General features: G+C 37.1%; 1 protein-coding gene across 2 annotated transcripts in view; it reads left to right on the top strand.

The window, feature by feature from the left end:
• The window catches only part of ggnbp2 (gametogenetin binding protein 2), a 43,642-nt gene that overhangs the window by 15,067 nt on the left and 8,724 nt on the right, over positions 1-19,851 (top strand). The window contains exons 2-8 of one of the 2 annotated variants that reach the window (XM_055658068.1): positions 3,412-3,492; positions 6,335-6,588; positions 7,720-7,818; positions 16,221-16,334; positions 16,484-16,693; positions 17,912-18,086; positions 18,947-19,135. In XM_055658068.1, coding sequence (XP_055514043.1) covers positions 3,412-3,492; positions 6,335-6,588; positions 7,720-7,818; positions 16,221-16,334; positions 16,484-16,693; positions 17,912-18,086; positions 18,947-19,135 — 1,122 coding nt within the window. The remainder of the gene's footprint in view (positions 1-3,411; positions 3,493-6,334; positions 6,589-7,719; positions 7,819-16,220; positions 16,335-16,483; positions 16,694-17,911; positions 18,087-18,946; positions 19,136-19,851) is intronic. The other variant, XM_055658069.1, reaches the window with a different exon arrangement.

A 19,851-nucleotide genomic window follows, 5' to 3' on the forward strand; every position in this document is an offset into this window, starting at 1 on the left:
AAAAGGTTCTGATTGCCTGCCTCTCATAATTATATATACTTCTATATGGTCTTCCCTCAACCTCCGTGACCGGCGTGGGTTTTCTCCGAGATCTTTGGTTTCCTCCCACACCCCAAAGACGTACAGGTATGCAGGTAAATTGGCTTGGTAAAATTGTAAATTGTTCCTAGTATGCAGGATAGTGTTAATGTGCAGGGATTGCTGGTCAGCACGGGCCCCGTGGGTCGAAGGGCCTGTTTCCGTGCTAAACTAAACAAAAAACTATCCATCTACATTTACTTCTAAGTCGTTTTATATATCATAGCAACAAGAGGCCTCAGCACAGATCCCTGCAAAACACCACTGGTCACGAAACTCCAGTCTGAATAACACCCTTCCACCAAAACCCTGTCATCAATATAATTTCCTCGTTTTTTTCATAAACAAGGACTTCTTTGTAATATCTCCATCTGCTGGAATCATTTCGGAAACTGAGCAGGTTTGCAAGATCATGAACCAGTGCATCTGCTATCTTTACATCTACAATATAGCCACTTAAGATTCCAGGCTGCAACCCACTAGCTGCAGGGAACTTAGTTTATTAGTTTATCTAATATGTTTCCTGTTGATAATGATTATTTTACTTTCAGCCCTCTCTCTTTTCCTCCATCTTGCATGTAGAGTTTCTGGTGTTGAGTTAATTCGATGTCTTTTATAGTGAAAATAGATTAAAAAATGTCCAAAATATAAATGAACAGTGGGAATTTGGTGTTTAAATAAATGAACCAACATTTTTCCTTGGAGCATTTAAATGTCAAGACTGATAAATCTGCATTTGAGAAATACTGATATTTCTTTGATTTTAATGTAAATATTTAGAACTTAGTTGCATCTGGATCACATAGTTAAAATGTATAAGGAAGTCGACAATGAATGAATCTGCTGCTTCTATTCTCTCAATTTCAAGATGGAATAATTAATAACAAAATATTTTTTTCCCAAATGGGAGGTGGTTAGTATGGAATAGAGCAATCTTGTGTGTATGTTAAAAATAATAAAATGTAAATAACTAAGCTTATTGGCCTTGATTGCTCTAAGAAAACAGAAGCATTTTTTTCATGTGCATTGAAATCATGTGTTTTCATTCTCCATGTTTGTGTTTGCCCTTGTAAACTTTATAATGCTATGTCACACCGCAGCCACCTTTATCTCCTTGGGAAGATCTAGCTAACTACTTTCACCTAGGGTGCATTGGCAAGAGCACAGTGTTGAGTAGGCATTGCCTGTTGTGCCGCTGAAGCCCCACGCTAGAGGGTAATGGAGCAAGTGGAGACTATTTTTATCAAAGGTCCAGGGTTTTCAAGTGAAAAGGCATGGTTTAAACGAGTACATCATTTGCATTCTCCCCTTTTGGCAAGAAGCAATGATCGCCCCAAAGATTATTCTTCAGGGCTGCTTCCTTTTTTCATAATGATTGCAATGGTTGATCCAACCATGCCAAAATCCTGGAGCGGGAGAAAAGGATGACTTTCTTTCTTCCCCCATTTAAAAAAATAATAAATCCAGATTTGCCTCCTTTTTTTCATCTTGAAGATCGTTTGCAAAGTTGATACTGTATGACAGGATGGTGTTGCAGAAATTCAGAAGAATGCTGCGTAGTTTCAAAAGCGAATGCAGTGAAATGCTAATATCTCACGGCGATGCTCTGAGATTGTTGCACTGATGAATGTGAACACAAAACATCATGTGTTGTAGTAGAGGTTTCTACACAAGATACAACTCACATTATGAATCGATCCTTTGTTAAACAGAAAATTCCATTAAATAACACCTTGTTTCAGCAAACATTCAAGTAAATGTTAATTGTGGAACAGCTATATACAAAATATGACCTTGTAGTGCTTTTTATACCGTTTATTAATATAAATGTCAAGTAAATTCAATATTGTGGGATATATGATGTTAAACATTTTGAATTTTCTGATGAATTATTAAATTACTGTGGATCAGTCAACTGATCCATAGAATTAGCAGTGCCAGTTGGGTACTATGACTTAGAAACATAGAAAATAGGTGCAGGAGGAGGCCATTTGGCCCTACGAGCCAGCATCGCCATTCATTGTGATCATGGCTGACCGTCCCCTATCAATAACCCGTGCCTACCTTCTCCCCATATCCCTTGACTCCACTAGCCCCTCGAGCTCTATCTAACTCTCTCTTAAATCCATCCAGCGATTTGGCCTTCACTGCCCTCTGTGACAGGGTATTCCATAAATTCACAACTCTGGGTGAAAAAGGTTTTTCTCACCTCAGTCTTAAATGACCTCCCCTTTATTCTAAGACTGTGGCCCCTGGTTCTGGACTCGCCCAACATTGGGAACATTTTCCCTGCATCTAGCTTGTCCAGTCCTTTTATAATTTTATATGTTTCTATAAGAGCCCCCTCATCCATCTAAACTCCAGTGAATACAAGCCTAGTCTTTTCAATCTTTCCTCATATGACAAGCCCGCCATCCCAGGGATCAATCTCGTGAACCTATGCTGCACTGCCTTAATCACAAGGATGTCCTTCCTCAAATTAGGAGGCCAAAACTGTACACAATACTGCAGATGTGGTCTCAACAGAGCCCTATACAACTGCAGAAGAACCTCTTTACTCCTTTACTGAAATCCTTTTGTATGAAGGCCAACATTCCATTAGCTTTCTTCACTGCCTGCTGTACCTGCACGCCAATTTTCAGTGACCGGTGTACAAGGACACCCAGGTCTCGCTGTACCCCCCCCCCCCCCCCCCTTACCTAACCTAACCTAACCCCATTGAGATAATAATCTGCCCCCTTGTTTTTGCCGCCAAAGTGAATAACCTCACATTTATCTATATAACCTTGATCAGTGACATCAAGAACTTTGACTTTAGGCTGTGCTCTCCATACGCAAGAAGAAGAAGAAGAAGAAGAAGATCAAGCACTTTGCATCACAATTCAGAACCTTTCTCACTTGTAAAATGTGCACTGGTTTGGCACATTTATCTTGCCATCTGGGAATGGTACTCAGAAAAACCTGTATCCTGATTTGGAATTGAGGGTGGATTTCTTCAAATTGTTGCTCCAACATTTTCCTTTCTGTTATGAAATATATAGTTCAAAATATTTTGACATGGGCTTCTCTCTTTGATCAAATTACATAGTATAATGGAAATGTGAATGTTTAAGATTAATGCTGGGATTTAAAAACATCTTTAAGTCTTTAAAAGCCTTTTGCAGAATAATATCTGATAAGTCAGTTTAACAGAACATTGTACTATTAGATTTGACCTTTTTAGTGTAAGTTGTGAAAAGAGACAATAAACTTCCCGTTGTGGCAGTTGCTTTCAAATGTTGCAAATCACCTAATTTCTTTTGTTATAACGATTGTTAACTTTTTTCCCTCCAGATGGTAATGGAATTCTCTGACAATATGTTGAACCTAGATGGTCACCAGATCAATGGTGCACAGTTAAAGCAATTTGTTCAGGTAAGGAGGTACCGTTTTAAAACGCCACAGACTTGTGTACTCTTCAAAAAGCAGACAAAAGACCGTCTATATTCCACTGTTCACTCCCACGGCTACATGTGGGCCAGTAGATAACCCCCCAGTCTTTTTTTTTCAAGAAAGTAAACATTATTGAAAACATCAGTATTAAAAGTAATACAGATGTTAGAAATCTGAAATAAAAAACTAATGCTGGAAACACTCAGCCCATCAAGCAGTATAAGTGGAAAGAGAAATGGTTAATTTTCATACTGGAGACCAAGTTCTGAAGAGAAGTCTCTAATCCAAAAAGTTAAATCTATTTATTTTTCCACAGTTTTTGCATGACCTAAATATTATTTTGTATTTTCAATTTTGAGAGATAAGGTAATACTGGAAAGTGATTTGTCAGAATGATGGCGTGTAATAGCTATTTGCAAGCATTAGATTTTGCAGCTAGCAGGCCTTTTGTATTAGAAATCCAACATGTTCCATGTTAAATGCTGTTGGAGAGTCTTGTAACTTGACCTGATGTTGAGGACTTCATATTATGCCTACTTACTTGACAGCATGATCCTATTGGCGTGATATGATTTGATTCAATTTGAAATGTAGTTCCTGTTAGATGATTGGTGGACTGATTGACACATGTGACAGTATAAATGGGCACAAACAATAATCCTTTACCTATCCCTGTTAACATGTGGGATCAAAGGACAGGTTTTAAAATGTCTTACAACCGAATAGTCAAAATCAAGTTGAACAGATAATTAATGTGCATTTAAACATCCATTAAACCACAAGCAGAGAGCAATATGAGATATACTTAGCTATACCTATTGTTAATTAGTCAGTGACCACATTCAATTAAGACATTGAAGGGCTGGATATACTAGCTATGACAGCCATAGAACTGGCGTCAAATACACACCAAGACTGGTTTATTATCTCAATAATTATAAAGTATCCTTGGACCCTGGCTGGCCCAGAAATGGAACAAGTGGTATGATGTCCAATTAAATGGTAAGCTGTTCAATTCTCTCCTGCTACTAGGTTAGTGCAGAAAATCTGTATTTAAATATGTTCCACGAACTTGGTGTTGACCTATTGCTTGTAAGAAACAAATAACCACAATGAATGGGTTGTAAGTGTTTGCTTCGATCACTGTTAATATGAAAAGCAATGAACATGTTTGTCTTCAAGACTGATTCGACTGCCTTGAATTATCCCAGGAGGTGTAACATGCATATCCACTGGAAATGAGAGATTTAACCTCTGATCTGAGGTTTGGGAGTTGATCAGAATGAATACTAATCCTTACACCAATTCCAATTGATTTTTGCTAAACTCCAAATTGCCCTGAAGTAGATGGAAAGTTAAGTCTCATTCCGTGCAAATATGCCACTGGAATCTTCAAACATGATACTAAGTTTTCTTTTGTCCCATATTATTAATAGCAAAGTTTCAGTGCGTTGGATTGTACTAATAGTTAACTATTAAATAAGGTGAAAATATGGAACACACTGGTGGGCACATCATACCACTTGTTCCATTTCTGGGCCTGTCACTAAGTCCAGGGACACTTTGTAATTTATTGAGATGATAACCCAGTCTTGGTGTGTATTTGGCTCCTCAGTTTTATGCCAATCATAGCTAGCATATCTAGCCCTTCACTGTCTTAATTGAATGTGGCCACTGACTTTAATAAAAAAATAGGTATGGCTAAGTATATCTCATTTTGGTCTATTTGTGGTTTAATGGATTTTTAAATGCACTTTAATTATCTGATTATTCAACTTGATTTCAACAATTAGATTGCAAGACATTTTAAACCTGTAAAACAAGTCCTTTGATGCCACATGTTACATGGGATTGATAAAGGAATACAAGGGTTGAGGCCTTGGGATGCAGTGTCTAGAAGCATTATCTTCACACTCATCCTGTTCATCTTGTGAGGTAGTTGCTGAACTCTGACCTTGATCACTGGGTGCCACTATAAAAGCAGAGACGGGTGTAGGCCGATCACCTTGAGTACATTCTGGGCCATTGCCTCATTTATGTGCCACTTCCCTGTTTCTCCTGGTCGCTCAATAGCTAACATTTTAAAAGGTGGAAGCAGACTCTTTTTTTTTTATAAACAATTGATCATTAGATCATAAGTGATAGCAGCAGAATGATGTCTATTCTGCCATTCAATCATGGCTGATCTATCTCTCCCTCCTAACTCTATTCTCCTGCCTTCTCCGCATAACCTCTGACACCCGCACTAATCAAGAATCTATCAACGTTCTATCTATCCCTTTAACGTTTATATGTACATTAAATCTTTTGTGGCTTGAAACAAAAATCCCACAAATCAAATATTTACCATTTGCCGTGAAAGTTATTGAAAAAAGCTGTTGTCCTATTTTCTGACGGTTTTGGATGTTAAAGAAAGCTAATTTGATTCCTTGCATGTGTAATCAATTACCGGATACCATTTTCAAAATTGTTTCATGTCCTTATATTTATTTTCTGCAGATCACTTGATTATTGTTTTGTCTGAATAACTAGAGTTAAGCTGCTATGTCATTAGCAGATATTAAAATTAGTTTTGCTGTAAATGCAAACTCCTTGTTTTCAACTGAGAAATAAATAGTAGTTTGAAAAGCTTTTGCTGCAAATTCAAAGCATCCAGATAGGTAGTTCTGTATCCTAGATTCTGTATTCTATAACCTAGATCCTAGGTTACAATCTTTGTAACCTACATTGATATTTGAAGCAAAGACATATAATGCAAGAGTTTTTATTTTGAGGCATATTTCTCAATTAGAGATACAGCTAAAATGAAATAATTTTGTTCCAGCAACATGGCATGCTCAAGCAGCAAGACCTTAATATTGCTATGATGGTAACATCCCGTGAAGTCTTCAGTGCACTTTCTCAGCTGGTTCCCTGTGTTGGATGTCGACGCAGCGTGGAGCGTCTGTTCTCACAGCTAGTAGAATCTGGCAATCCAGCCTTGGAACCACTTTCAGTGGGTCCCACCGGAGTACTTTCAGTAACTCGTGTCTGCATGACGGATGCAAAAAAATTGTATACATTATTTTATGTACATGGGTAAGTGAATACATCTAAATTTTATCTTTCTCTATACCGTATTTTACTATCATACATACTTTGTGCTGCATTATATTGATGTTTTTAATTTTACTCTTGGATAAAATTGCTTTGTTAAGAAAATATCAGGAATAGTTTTTCATACTCCTGTTGGGTGTTGCAGTGTCTGTTAGGAGTCTGTTTGTGTTCATTTTGGCCAATGTGTGAATAATCCTTGAATCAGTCGGGTTTTAACCGGCTATTAAATGGAAGTATCATGTATCTACATATTTTTGTAAAAACTAATGGAATTGAAAAGTGAGCAACTCTTGGGAAGGGAAAAAAAAGCAAAAGGATGATCCAGTTAATAAGCCAATTAAAAAAAAATCCTTTAGCAGACAGAAAAGATCTACGTGGATAGAAATAAAGTGACGATTTCCCCTAAACATTCTACCATTGTCACTTCTTTCAAATTTCATTGCAAAATTCTTGTTTTGATCTAAATGCGTCCACAGGTTTACCACCAATAGGAGAGAACGTGTTCATTAGGCTATGTAGCAGTATTTTAAAACCACTGCCATGTTCTTACCCTCTATATACTCTGAAGATAAAATTGCATCATATCTGTAGTAACTATTAATTTAACTAACATGATAATATTTGTTAGACCGTCAACTATCTATTAAATTTCAAATGGGTTTCAGTGCTTCAATTTTGATTTAGCTGAATGTAACAGGCGAAAATAAAGTATACTTTTATTTAGCTGTGTTCTTTGGAGGGCTCATGGTGACTTGAAAGCATAATTTAAATTTGACTTTTCCAGTTTTTCTAGTGTTGATTGGATAAGGTATGTTTTGATAATATCACCTGCTTTACTGTTACTTCACTACTGATACTGTGCAGCCTGACCCGTGACTTCACATAAGCTACTCCATTTTATCACATAATACTTAATTGCAGAAGGACTGGCATATATTAAAAAAATTGTTCTATCAAACCAGTTGAAGTCAAGGTCAACAGCTGGAGAAATCTGAAACGGAACATTGTGTACTGATTATGGTGCTGGACTACCCATGTACAGCTTGTGTATTTCAGTAGATTTGTAGAATACTTTGAATTTGGTAATTAATTATAACTTCTGAATTTCTTTAGGTCCAAATTAAATGAGACAATCGATGCAATTCCTAAAAGTAAAAAGAACAAAAGATGTCAGCTACATTCATTAGACACACACAAGCCAAAACCATTGGGGTAAGTTGTAGCTATGGTTCTTCTGTACTTTCAAAAAGACAATTCCCTTATTTTAAAAAAGTTAGGATATTCAGTCCAACTTAAAAAAAAAAAAAAAAAATCATGAATACTCTGATTTGAACACAGCCATTGACAAATCAGGGAGAAACTGATCTTTTGGTGGAAAAAATTAGGAATTGATTTTTAAAGAGTTAATCATTAAATTATTTTGAAGATAGCCCCAAAGAGCTGGAGTAACTCAGCAGGTCAGACAGGATCTCTGGAGAAAAGGAAAGGGTGACGTTTCGGGTCGAGACCCTTCTTCAGACCGTCGCAACCGGAAACGTCACCCATTCCTTTTCTCCAGAGATCCTGTCTGACCTGCTGAGTTACTCCAGCTCTTTGTGTCTATCTTCGGTTTCAACCAGCATCTGCAGTTCCTTCCTACACATTAATTTATTTTGTTTAGACATGGAGCATTTGAGGATGCAAGTTTCTTTAAAAAGAAGTTGAGTAAAATATTGAAAGTAGGCACAAAATGCTGGAGTAACTCAGCGACACAGGCAGCATCTCTGAAGAGAAGGAATGGGTGGCGTTTCGGGTCGAGACCCTTCTTCAGACTGCCTATTAAGTAAAATATTATATGATATCTAGAAAATATTAAGAAATAAAAATAAAATTGGTTCATTTGGGGCCACAACAAATGGATCAAAGAAGTTTAGTTGAGAGATACAGCGCAAAACGGGCCCTTTCTGCGCACCAGGTCTGCGTCGACCACCGCAAATTAACACTATCCTATACCCACTGGAGAAGTTTTTTACATTTACCAAGCCAATTAACCTACATACCTGTAAGTCTATCGAGTATGGGAGGAAACCGAAGATCTCGGAGAAACCCACGCAGGTCACGGAGAGGACGTACAAACTCAATACAGACGATCCGTAGTCGGGATCGAACCCGGGTTGCCGGCGCTGCATTCGCTATAAGGCAGCAACTCTACCGCTGCGTTACCGTGCCAATTTTATTGGAAAAAATATTAGAAAATATGGAATTCAATCGGATTAAAGTTGAAAATGAACAATAGTGACAATACGACACTGATATTGAACAACAGTATGATAAAGCACTTGCAGTATGATAATGCATTTGCTGCACAACATTTCAAATCTTGTAAAATGTGAATGCTTTTTCAAACATTTTATACTTGACCAGTTTGTCTGCACATGTTACATTTTCGCATGAACTGCATGCTGTCTGCAATTCATCCTTTTGCATAGATGCCACGTTTGAGTCCAATATTTCTTTCCTCTCATGTTGAGGAAACAGAAGTTTGGGCAATAGCATTTGCAAAATATTATTGGTGGTTAACTAACAATATTTGTATATCTAGTGTTTCATGTAGGGTAAACTACTGCTGCTAAAATCTGAAAGCAGCATAACCATGATTTAATGTGTTATGTTTTTGTCAGTATAAGTGGCTTGGAAATCTCTCTTGACAGTTTAAATCCTTAAGTTTGACCTGTTATTCAGTCTGGCTCGGTTATGGATGTGGAAGGTTAAGAATCTCTTGAAACTGAACTTTAAATTGATTTAGACCGAAAATAGACACAAAAAGTCAGCAGGTCAGACAGCATCTCTGGAGAAAAGGAATAGGTGACGTTTCGGGTCGAGACCCTTCTTGCAAATAGTTTAAAACAGGTCTTCCACTTTTGTCAGTCTTGTTATCCGAGTCATAAATTTTGATAGTACGGGGCACGCAATTAATTGGCGAGTTAACAGACCTGGTAAGATATGGCTGCATCTGATAATTGAGATCGCTTTTCCCGATAAAACTTTCCAGTGTACTTATCCAGTGTATTGGTTACAAAACTTCATAATGAAATCAGTGGTAGTATTGGTATTAAATGATTTTTTTCTTTAATACAAGTGTTTTTAAAAAAAGTAGTGGTATGATTGAATTTCGAAGCACATAAATAACTTTGACAAGCTAGAGATGGCTATGGAGAAATTTTGTTGGATAGAAAACAGTTCTTGAAATTACTGTTTGGAAGAAGAATACTGTTTGGAAGAAGAATAGCACATGACCTGTGCTATTAAAACTAGATAACTCTGTAATTGCCAATGTGGAGCTCTCCAGATATGTGTGTGTATGTGCATTTTAGGGAAATTTAGGGTGTAAATCATGAAATTTCACAGCTCCGAAGTTTTTTATCTTGACAATTATGGTTCGTACTTTCTAATCTGTTTGTATTCAAATTGATTTAATTCAATGAAAGTTGACATCCAAGATAATGCAAAATGCTGGAGTAACTCAGCGGGTCAGCCAACATCTCTGGGGGAAAAGGAATAGGTGGTGTTTTGGGGTCGAGTCTCTTTTTCAGACAAACCAGCATCTGCAGTTCCTTCCTACACGAAAGTTGACATCTTCCAGTTTTATATCAGGTAGTCAAACCTACGTATATTTAGGGGGGGGGAAACATTGCCCTTATTTATCTTTTTAAAGTTTTATGTCCAACAGAAACTGTTACCACCTTATCTGATGTTTTGAACATTAATGTTTTTTATTTGATAATTATAAAATAATCTTTGTAACAGAAGGATGTCGTTCATGCGTGATTAATTCTGTACCCACTTAAAATGATTAAGAAAGAACTGCAGAAGCTGGAAAAACCGAAGATAGACAAAAATGCTGGAGAAACTCAGCAGGTGAGGCAGCATCTATGGAGCGAAGGAATAGGTGACATTTCGGGTCGAGAATCTTCTTCAGACCTTCAGTCTGTGAAGAAGGGTCTCGACCCGAAACATCACCTATTCTTTCGCTCCATAGATGCTGCCTCACCCGCTGAGTTTTTCCAGCATTTTTGTCTACCTTCCACTTAAAAAGATTGGTAGCTTTTCATTCCATTTCTGGAGATTTTTTTTCTCAACCCCTAACTTAATCTGCATCCTCCTTTTCAGTATATATCCTGTTTGGCCTCTTGAAGTTTGCCGATTAAGTGTATCCTTGGTGTTCCTTCAGAGCCCACAAAATTGTCTGAATATGTACTGTTGTTAGTAGCAGCACCATCAAGTGGTCACATCTGATCATTGCAATAATTTGTGTGAACTACAAGTTACTGAGTAGCTTTATGGAAGTGCTATTAACTTGGAGCATTCTAAAACCTCAATTTTTATTGATATTTTTGGATGCCGTTTATAATCTGAAGTTGGCTTTTATTGAACATGAAGCCAAAGATTCCTGCGGTGCTTTGCTTTTGCTGACCTGTATTTGGGTCATGGGCTGATGTACCTCAACTGTGGGCTCTGATATGCCTTTTCAGAATAGCATACACAAGATTGCTAATTTCAGACTAGGGTATTGAAAGCACATTTTTTACATTTGCAAAGCCATGGCTTTTGTTCCAAAGCAAAATGCCATTAACATCTGTGTTAAGTTATTTGAAGTCTGAAATATGCATTAGATTGTGGCGTTTAGTATCTCTTAACTAATGCACAATGTAACATCCTTACAGGTGAGGGTAGAAAGATGTATGCATAAATGATCCTGAGCCTGTTAACTCTTCTGTAAATTACAGTGAAGGGAACAGTGGCAGTGGAAACGCAGAGAGATCACTAGGGTCAGATAAGAAAAGTATTGGAGACAGCAAGAAAGAAGTCAGATGTAGCATCCTTTTTCACTTTGGACCTTTTCAGCCACCGCACAGGTAACAGGGAGATGAACTTAGGTAGTTTATTTGAGGTGCATAGAGCTCTTATGAACCTTAATTTAGTGTGTCAGTGCTTTAAACCACATTTGTAAAAAACATCACTTTGTTTTACAAGTGCTTTGTTAATAAATGGTGCTGCTGAATTTGATACCAATCTTGGACTATGATTATTAAAAATGCCTCTTCAAAATGTATATTAAAAATCTTTGCGGCAAGCCAACAATTATCTTTAAAAAAAATACAGATACTGAAACTCTAGAAAATATTGACAAATCTCAGGTCTGGCAGCACCTTGGAAAGATAAATGGTTTATGTTTTGATTTAATGATCCTCCTTTGAGTTAAAAATTAGTATAGGGCTGATCCTAGTGTAGATTAGCATGATTCCTGTTCATTGTGTAAATTGTAACACTTCATGACAAGATACGGTGAAGTGTGGGGGGGAGGGGAGTAAAATATTACCAGGCATATGGTGAATATTTTAAAAGTTCTTAATCTAACTGCTCAACAATTCAGGGGTTAAAACAATGCAGTACATTTGAAAGTAATTGTTATACCTTCTGAAGATGTGCAAAAAAACTTTTGTTTGGAATTGCAAGCCTGTTTTTTTTAAATTGTTACAATCAAGCTTTGTTTCCTAGTTTGACTCATTGACCTCTGCTTACCCACCAACTAGACATAGGTTTAGTGGTGAATTTGTAGGAGTATATTTTCAGACCTGCTGGTAGTCCTCTGATTTCTTGTTCAAAATGTCTTGAAGAATGTCGGCGGGTTATTTAAGCAAAGGGGCCATCCTACCTTAACTCTGGTTTGTCCATTGATAGGAAGTCTTAGTGGAACAACAGTTGCATAGAAGTAATAACTGATATCTTTGTTGGGCCTTCTTAAAGCACTTCTAATTAAAACATGTATGATTAAAAATTGGTAAAAGAATTGAAGCTTCAGGCAGTAGGGTTTTGCGTGCAATTACCTGATGTATATTGCACTGTTTATCAGCGCATGGTATCCCAACCTAAAGTGTACGTACCTGTTTTAGTGCAGACATGATTTTGTTGTGTTTGTTTACTTTGTCTTCATTCAGACAGTTTGAAAGCTTGTATGAAATTTACACGTGGTCAAGGATGTTAGGGAATTGCTAGTTTGAACAACCTTGAGCATAGTTCGACGTTACGCAGAGCTAACCTAAATAAATATACCATCATCAGTTTTAGTGAAGCTAACCCATTGCAACAATGTATTTCTGTTGTGGAAGAATCATGGTTCAATAAGATAGTGGGTATAAAATGATTTAAGTATCCAATTTGCCTAAGAAGAATTTGTATTAATTACAGAAATCCTTTAGATTTGTTGAACAAATGGTAACGAGTGGTAAATAGTGACTAAGTGGGTGTTTCCTGCCTGCCTTTGATCTTTGATCCATTTCTGCTATGCTTAAATTCTTCAAATGTGTTTACAGTTTTGAGTTGTCATTTTATCTGATTGGAAAAATCAATTTCAATATTAGCTGCTTACCTACTGAGATCTAACATGGAAGCTTATTGACTTTGGATGATTATGAGTTGAAAACAAACCTGGGGGAATGTCAACAATTTTATGTCTTATGTAATTAATTAACTGATGCTCTCGTATCGGAAGACAATAAATGATGAGTGAACTTCTAAGATACTCTGGTCAGAAAGATGGTATCCAGTGTCCATTTTTTTTTTAAATGACGTGGCAATCATCCACTGAATTGTATTATTCAGGTTAATACAATTAACCTGAATAATTGTATTAGGTTATATACAATTGTATATAACCTAATAATGAATGCGTGAAAATATAAATACAGCCGAACCAAGCCCACACTACTTAAAGGTAGATTTTCTACTTCTCATTCATGAATGAAAGGTTGAATCAATGCTGGGATTAGAATCTTCTATCCATAAGGATCGGGGAGGCGCTACAGGTCTCTCCGTTGCCGAACCAGCAGGTCGAGGAACAGCTTCTTTCCGGCGGCTGTCGCTCTACTCAACAACGTACCTCGGTGACTGCCAATCACCACCCCCCCCGGACACTTATTATTATTTATTCAAATCGTTTGCTATGTCGCTCTTCCAGGGAGATGCTAAATGCATTTTGTTGTCTCTGTACTGTACACTGACAATGACAATTAAAATTGAATCTGAATCTGATAAGAAAGGAAGAAATGTTTAAAGTAAAGTAAAACTGAAAATAAGTTATTTGATTCTGATGAATCCCAAAGCACAATACACAGGTTGCACCAGCAATTATGACCATCTAGTTCTTCGGGTTGAGTAGCAATCAATGTTACTTTATGATCAATAATTTAGATGATTTTTTACGGGAAATCATACATTGGTTTTGAAGTTCGGGATTGTACTGATGTGATGAAGGCATAAATAGGGGAAATGGCCGGTCATTTTTTAGCGTAGAGGATTCTAAAACTAGAAGGCACAGGTTTAGGGTGCTGGGGGATAGATTTAAAGGGCACCCTTTTAACACAGTATGCGGAACGACTGCCAAAGGAGATGCTAGAGACAGGTGCAATAACAATGCTTAAAAGGCCTTTTTACCAGTACGTAGGTGGGAAAGGTTCAGTGAAACATGAGGAAAAATGTTGGCGAGTTTGCCCTCGACTCGTACTTGTAGCATGGTCGACACAAGGTCGTTAGGAGGTCTTTGTAACTCTCCTTCATGCTCGAGAGTAGTCCCTGTGTACTTGAGGCCTCAGCTAGGTCGCATGTTGAAAAATGCCCGCGAGTAAAAAAAAAAAAAAGGTTGCCATGGAAAAAAATCGATACTTTTTTTACTCATAGGTTTAGTCATAGTAGGTCGGCATGTTCGTCATAGGTAATCGAGGGTACTCGTAGATAGTTTTCATCATGGTTGAAGGAGGTCGCCTTCACTCTCCACTATTCGGTGTCCAATTTTCCCGAAGTTAGTCGTAGCTAGTCGAAGCTAGTCTTCAACATTAGTCGAAGGAGGTGTTCTATATAGTTGAAGGAGGTGTTCTACATAGTCGAAGGAGGTCTTTTTTTTCAAGCTCTCCTAAACTCGCCAATTAGGTCACCCAAGTGGGACAGCCCCTTTACTTTTGACAAAGGAACATTGCAATAATGATTTAACATCTGCTAAAGCTACTTTGTAATAGTGTTCAAATATATCTCAACCTAAGATCTTTGTGTGTTTTTTTTTCAATCTACTATGATATTTGCACACAAGATAGTTGTGGAAGGAAAGTGAGATTTTGTATGGGGGCGCTCCTTAATCACTGGTTCTCTTTAATCTAACATGACTTTTTTTTCCAAGAAATCTCATTCCTTAATTTTGCATTCAGATTTTACAACTATCAACGTAATTGTCAAATAGTATGGGAAATCTTTTAATAGCCTCAATGCTTTCATGTAGAGTAAATTAGTTTGTGGTTATTTAACTATTACTTAATTTTCAGTATGCAACTGGATTTTATTATCTAAGCTTGTGATTTTTTTAAAGTGAGCATGATTTTAGTTGCAAACTCTCTTAAATACTTGTTAGATAAATTTGACATCTCATTTCTCCAGTAAGCAGGTGCACACGGTGTAAATTGTTTGGAATAACCATTTCATGGTAGACTTAACTGTTTTATCTACTAGTGTCCAGTAAGATTTATCCAGTGTTGAAACTTTTATTTTCCATGTCCTTCCTTGGCATGTTAATACATATTTACCACACTATTTTAATATTTTCTTATTTGTCAGCCTTGAATCAGTGGCATGCACATCTGAGTCAGAAGATTGTGCATTTGTTCCACTACAGAAATGGAAGTACCTAACCTAAACATGTCCAACACCACTAAAACAAAATGATCTAATATATTGTTAGATGTTGGAAGTACTCAAGTCAGCTACAGCATCTTTGGAGGGAAACAAATTTAATGGAATAAACTAATGCCGTTCATAAGCATCCGGTTCTCGATTGCTACTGTGCCTCATGCTGAGCATTTTGTTTTTGATCCTCTAAAACATCTGGTGATCTATTTTGCTGTTAATGTGGCCGTATTGCACTTGCCAGCAATGCAAAGGAATATTCTTCAAAGTAATTGACTGTGAACTGCTTTGGAACATCGTGAAGATGTGAAAAGCACTATAAAAGAAAGCTTCCTATTTGAATTTATCTTCCAATTCCCTCCACTAATCTATCTTTTCTGGGTTTTAATGGGTGACTTTAATCCTTGCTTGTAATGTGTGCTATTGTTTTGTTTTGAACACTCTCCCTAATGACATGTTGGCAGAGCTAAGCAGCTAATGGTCTAAACACCTTTTAATTAAAATTGGCAATGCCTCCATAATTTTTGCTTTAGATTTAGTTGGGTATATATCCTGTGGTGAAGCTTACTATTACTTTGAAAGATGTGAGCTACTAAATGAACAATTACCGGCACACTTAATTGTTCAGTTCCTTGTATTATATTACAAAATAGAAATGGTTCCATATTTTGCAATTTTCTCTTTTTGTCAAATGGTGTCTGGTATAAATAAAAATAAGTGGCACTATTACATGTGGGATTAGTACTCTTAATATCATACATTAAATTGGATCCTGGAAAACATTAATCCATATGACGAGTATGCATAACTACTTTATCGTATTAATGCTGTTCCTAAAAGTGTGCATTTTAATTTGTCCAGATGCTTTTTGCAAATTATCATGTTGTTTTTGTTTTTGTTAATAGGGGCTGCTGGATGGATGTGTGGGAGCTGATGTCGCAGGAATGTAGGGATGAAGTAGTATTAATAGACTCCAGTTGTCTTCTGGAAACGCTGGAGACTTATCTACGGAAACACAGGTTTGTTGTAATGCTAAGGTGCTATGCAAATTTAGTGCAGAATAAGTTGTTGAAATAAATTGGATGTTAACAGTGCTGAATGGTCTCAGTATTTACTTCACATTGACAATCAATGACTTGGATTTATAATTATTCAATTATTTTTATAGGTTTTGTACAGATTGCAAAAATAAAGTGCTGCGAGCCTACAACATTCTGATTGGGGAATTGGATTGCAGCAAGGAAAAAGGCTACTGTGCAGCTCTGTACGAGGGACTTCGTTGTTGTCCCCATGAACGGCACATCCATGTATGCTGTGAGACAGACTTCATTGCACATCTTTTGGGCCGTGCCGAGCCAGAGTTCGCAGGAGGGTATGAGTATGTAATTTGCTAGAGTGGGCCATCTAGCGATTTTGGTTGCTTTTAAAAGTATTTTCCCGTGGCATGATGCAAGTGTGAAATTGTGTTAAATTGAATGTTTTAAGCTTTGCAGTATTTGTAACCTTATCAATCCGAATCCGAATTTGGGCTTCCCTAAGTTGCCACATCTGCACTTAAGGCCTGGGAGAAGGTTGTCTCTTACAGTGCCCTCCATAATGTTTGGGACAAAGACCCATAATTGATTTATTTACCTCTGTACTCTACAATTTGAGATTTGTAATAGAGAAAAAAACCCCACATGTGGTTAAAGTGCACATTGTCAGACATTATTAAACGCCATTTTTATACATTTTGGTTTCACCATGTAGAAATTACAGCAGTGTTTATACATAAATCTGGAATTGGCTGGAAAGCAAAATGGCTCGGTTACATACTAAAAAATGATGCAGCGCAGATCTGGAAAATCTAGTCCTTGCTCACTTATACCCAGCCCATTTCACATGACACAATTGAGGAGGCACATAAAATGGGCTGTGTATCTCTCTTGATGTGTTGGCAATAAGAAGAGGTTCCTGGATAGTGGGCTGCGATCCAGGTTTAATCCTGAACATTGGTTAAATACTACAAAAATGGCACCCTTCTCCATATAACCACCATTTCCTCCCATATCCCAAACAATGTTCTAGCTGGGTTAATTGTCTGCTGTTTATTACCTTTTTGGGTGTGGCAGGAGAATTGGGAGATGTTGATGGTTTGGGCGGAACCTACAGGGAAAATAAATGAGGGAAGGGGATTGCTCTGAAAGACCTGATGAACCATTTGGTCCCCCATGTCGAAAGAAATGCACAGTCCCTGGGTTATTAACATTTGTATTATAGACATCCATGCATACAAACAAGCTCCCATTATAGTAAATTGTGTGCTTTTTACGGCACTCATTACAATATTGTGGAGGTGTGATTATTATATAGTGATTGTTTTTTTTGTTGCACTTGCCGACTTACAGTCGTCTGTAAAAATGGAACCAGTTCTTTACCTGGGGACAGTCGAAATAGTGTTGGTTGCAGGCTATATAGATAGTACAAGACAGATATCTGCCCAAGCAAATTTTCTGTTGAAATAATTGTACTACTACTGTTCTTTCAAAAAATGCTGTTATTACTCTGCAGTTTGGATGACAATATTAAATAGCCTAACCACTATTATTGCTTCTAGACGGAGGGAGAGACATGCAAAGACTATAGACATTGCACAAGAGGAGGTTCTCACCTGCCTTGGTATTCATCTGTATGAACGCCTGCACAGAATTTGGCAGAAGTTGAGAGCTGAAGAACAGACATGGCAGATGTTGTTCTATCTTGGTATTGATGCACTGCGAAAAAGTTTTGAGGTACAAAACTTAAAATGTGGTTGAACAATTTATAAATGTTCTTAGTAGGGCTGAATGTTTTATGATTAAAATAATTCTTTATTCCATATCAGCTTGTCATTCTCCGTTTCCTTTTTTGAAACAATTTATTGAATGTGTTAAGATGACTTGCTGGAAGTTTTAAACTCGAAACTAGGCATCAACTGGTACGGGAGAGGAATTAGAACATGTCATCTTGGTTCAGTCTCATTGGTGTCTTTGGAGCAGCAACAGCAGTCACAAGTGTCAGGTTCTTCTTTTCATCTTTTACTCATGTTAAACTTATACATTAGTTTGGGGAGGTAAAAATGTAAGAACATTTCTGAAACTATTGACTGAGTACATAAGCTGGATAAATACTAATTTGGTGTCTAAATAATTTTGTGATCCAGATATATTAATAATTCTTGCATTTATTGTGTTGTCTAATCCTTCTGCAAGGCCTGCGTTTTTGATGTAATTTGCACAGTGTTTCATATTTTATTTTGAATATTATTATCACTAGTCATTACCTGCAAACTATTCTGTGTGACCTGAATTCATGTGCACGCTTTGACCAGTTTATTGTAGAAGCAACATTGCAGTTAAGGTTGATCTATTTCTATCCATTTGCACTTTAAGCTGAATAGTAATTGTAACGTGCCCGCTTTTTGTGGTTTGATTACTTGTACGTAGTTAATCCTAGTTGGTCCTAATTCTTTCTTTAAAATGTTTATAATAAAATTCCCCCATATTCAAATAATTGGAATTTTATAAGCATTTAAAGTAATAACACATCTGTTTTTCAAAAAATCATGTTTTGAATTCAGCTAAATGTCTATTTAAAAAAAATAACTCTGCAGATGGCAATTGAAAAAGTGCAAGGTATTAGTCGACTGGAGCAACTATGTGAGGAGCTCTCAGAAGAAGAGAGAGTTAGAGAACTCAAACAAGAGAAGAAACGCCAAAAAAGAAAGAACAGGCGTAAAAACAAATGTGCCTGTGAAATATCTACTCTTCAAAGTCCAGCAGAAACTAAAGCCCAAGAGGAGGTAGGTGGAAAAAATGTTCTATTTAAAAAAAACAACTGATTCAAGAACCAACTTGCACAAACTGCAGGTTGCAGTCCACAGCTAGGGAAATTTTCTCCTGTCCACTGATAAAAGCGTATGTTATAGAAACTCCTGTTTAAAGTCATCAACTTTGTTTGGTTCAGTAATGAAATGTGTTAGCCAATGGGGAACAGATTTCCCAATTTCCAGGTCTTCCAATCTTTTTCTCATGGCCATTGGTGTTTTTTTGGGGGGGGGTTTGCACAAAATTATGTTATCTGTATTGCACACTTCTCCCTTCCCCTCTTTCCCAAAGGGCAGTGGTCAGGTTGATTTCTGTGGAATCATTAACCACATTTTCCCACTTTGCACTGCAATATACTACCAGAATGCATTAAGGGCAACACATGTTTTAGCAATGAGCCAGGGGCAAGGATGGGAATATCATTCAAAATATAATGACTGTCATTCCTTCTGATAATGGCTGCAAGACGTGTTGTACTTGACTAATTCAGGTTGCATGTTCACTATAATCTCCAGACACTTCAGTGATTAGATTGTAATACACAGAATTGCTTTGAAATGACAACAGACTAAACACTCTTTTGCTCAATTTCTTAATATTTGTACAAGTGGTGATCCTAATTTGATTATGTTTTACTATGTCGGTAAATTCCTTTTACTGCCAACTGATCGCAACTTTAATGTTGAGTTTG

The sequence above is a fragment of the Leucoraja erinacea genome, chromosome 28 (assembly GCF_028641065.1).
Source record: "Leucoraja erinacea ecotype New England chromosome 28, Leri_hhj_1, whole genome shotgun sequence".
NCBI lineage: Eukaryota > Metazoa > Chordata > Chondrichthyes > Rajiformes > Rajidae > Leucoraja > Leucoraja erinaceus.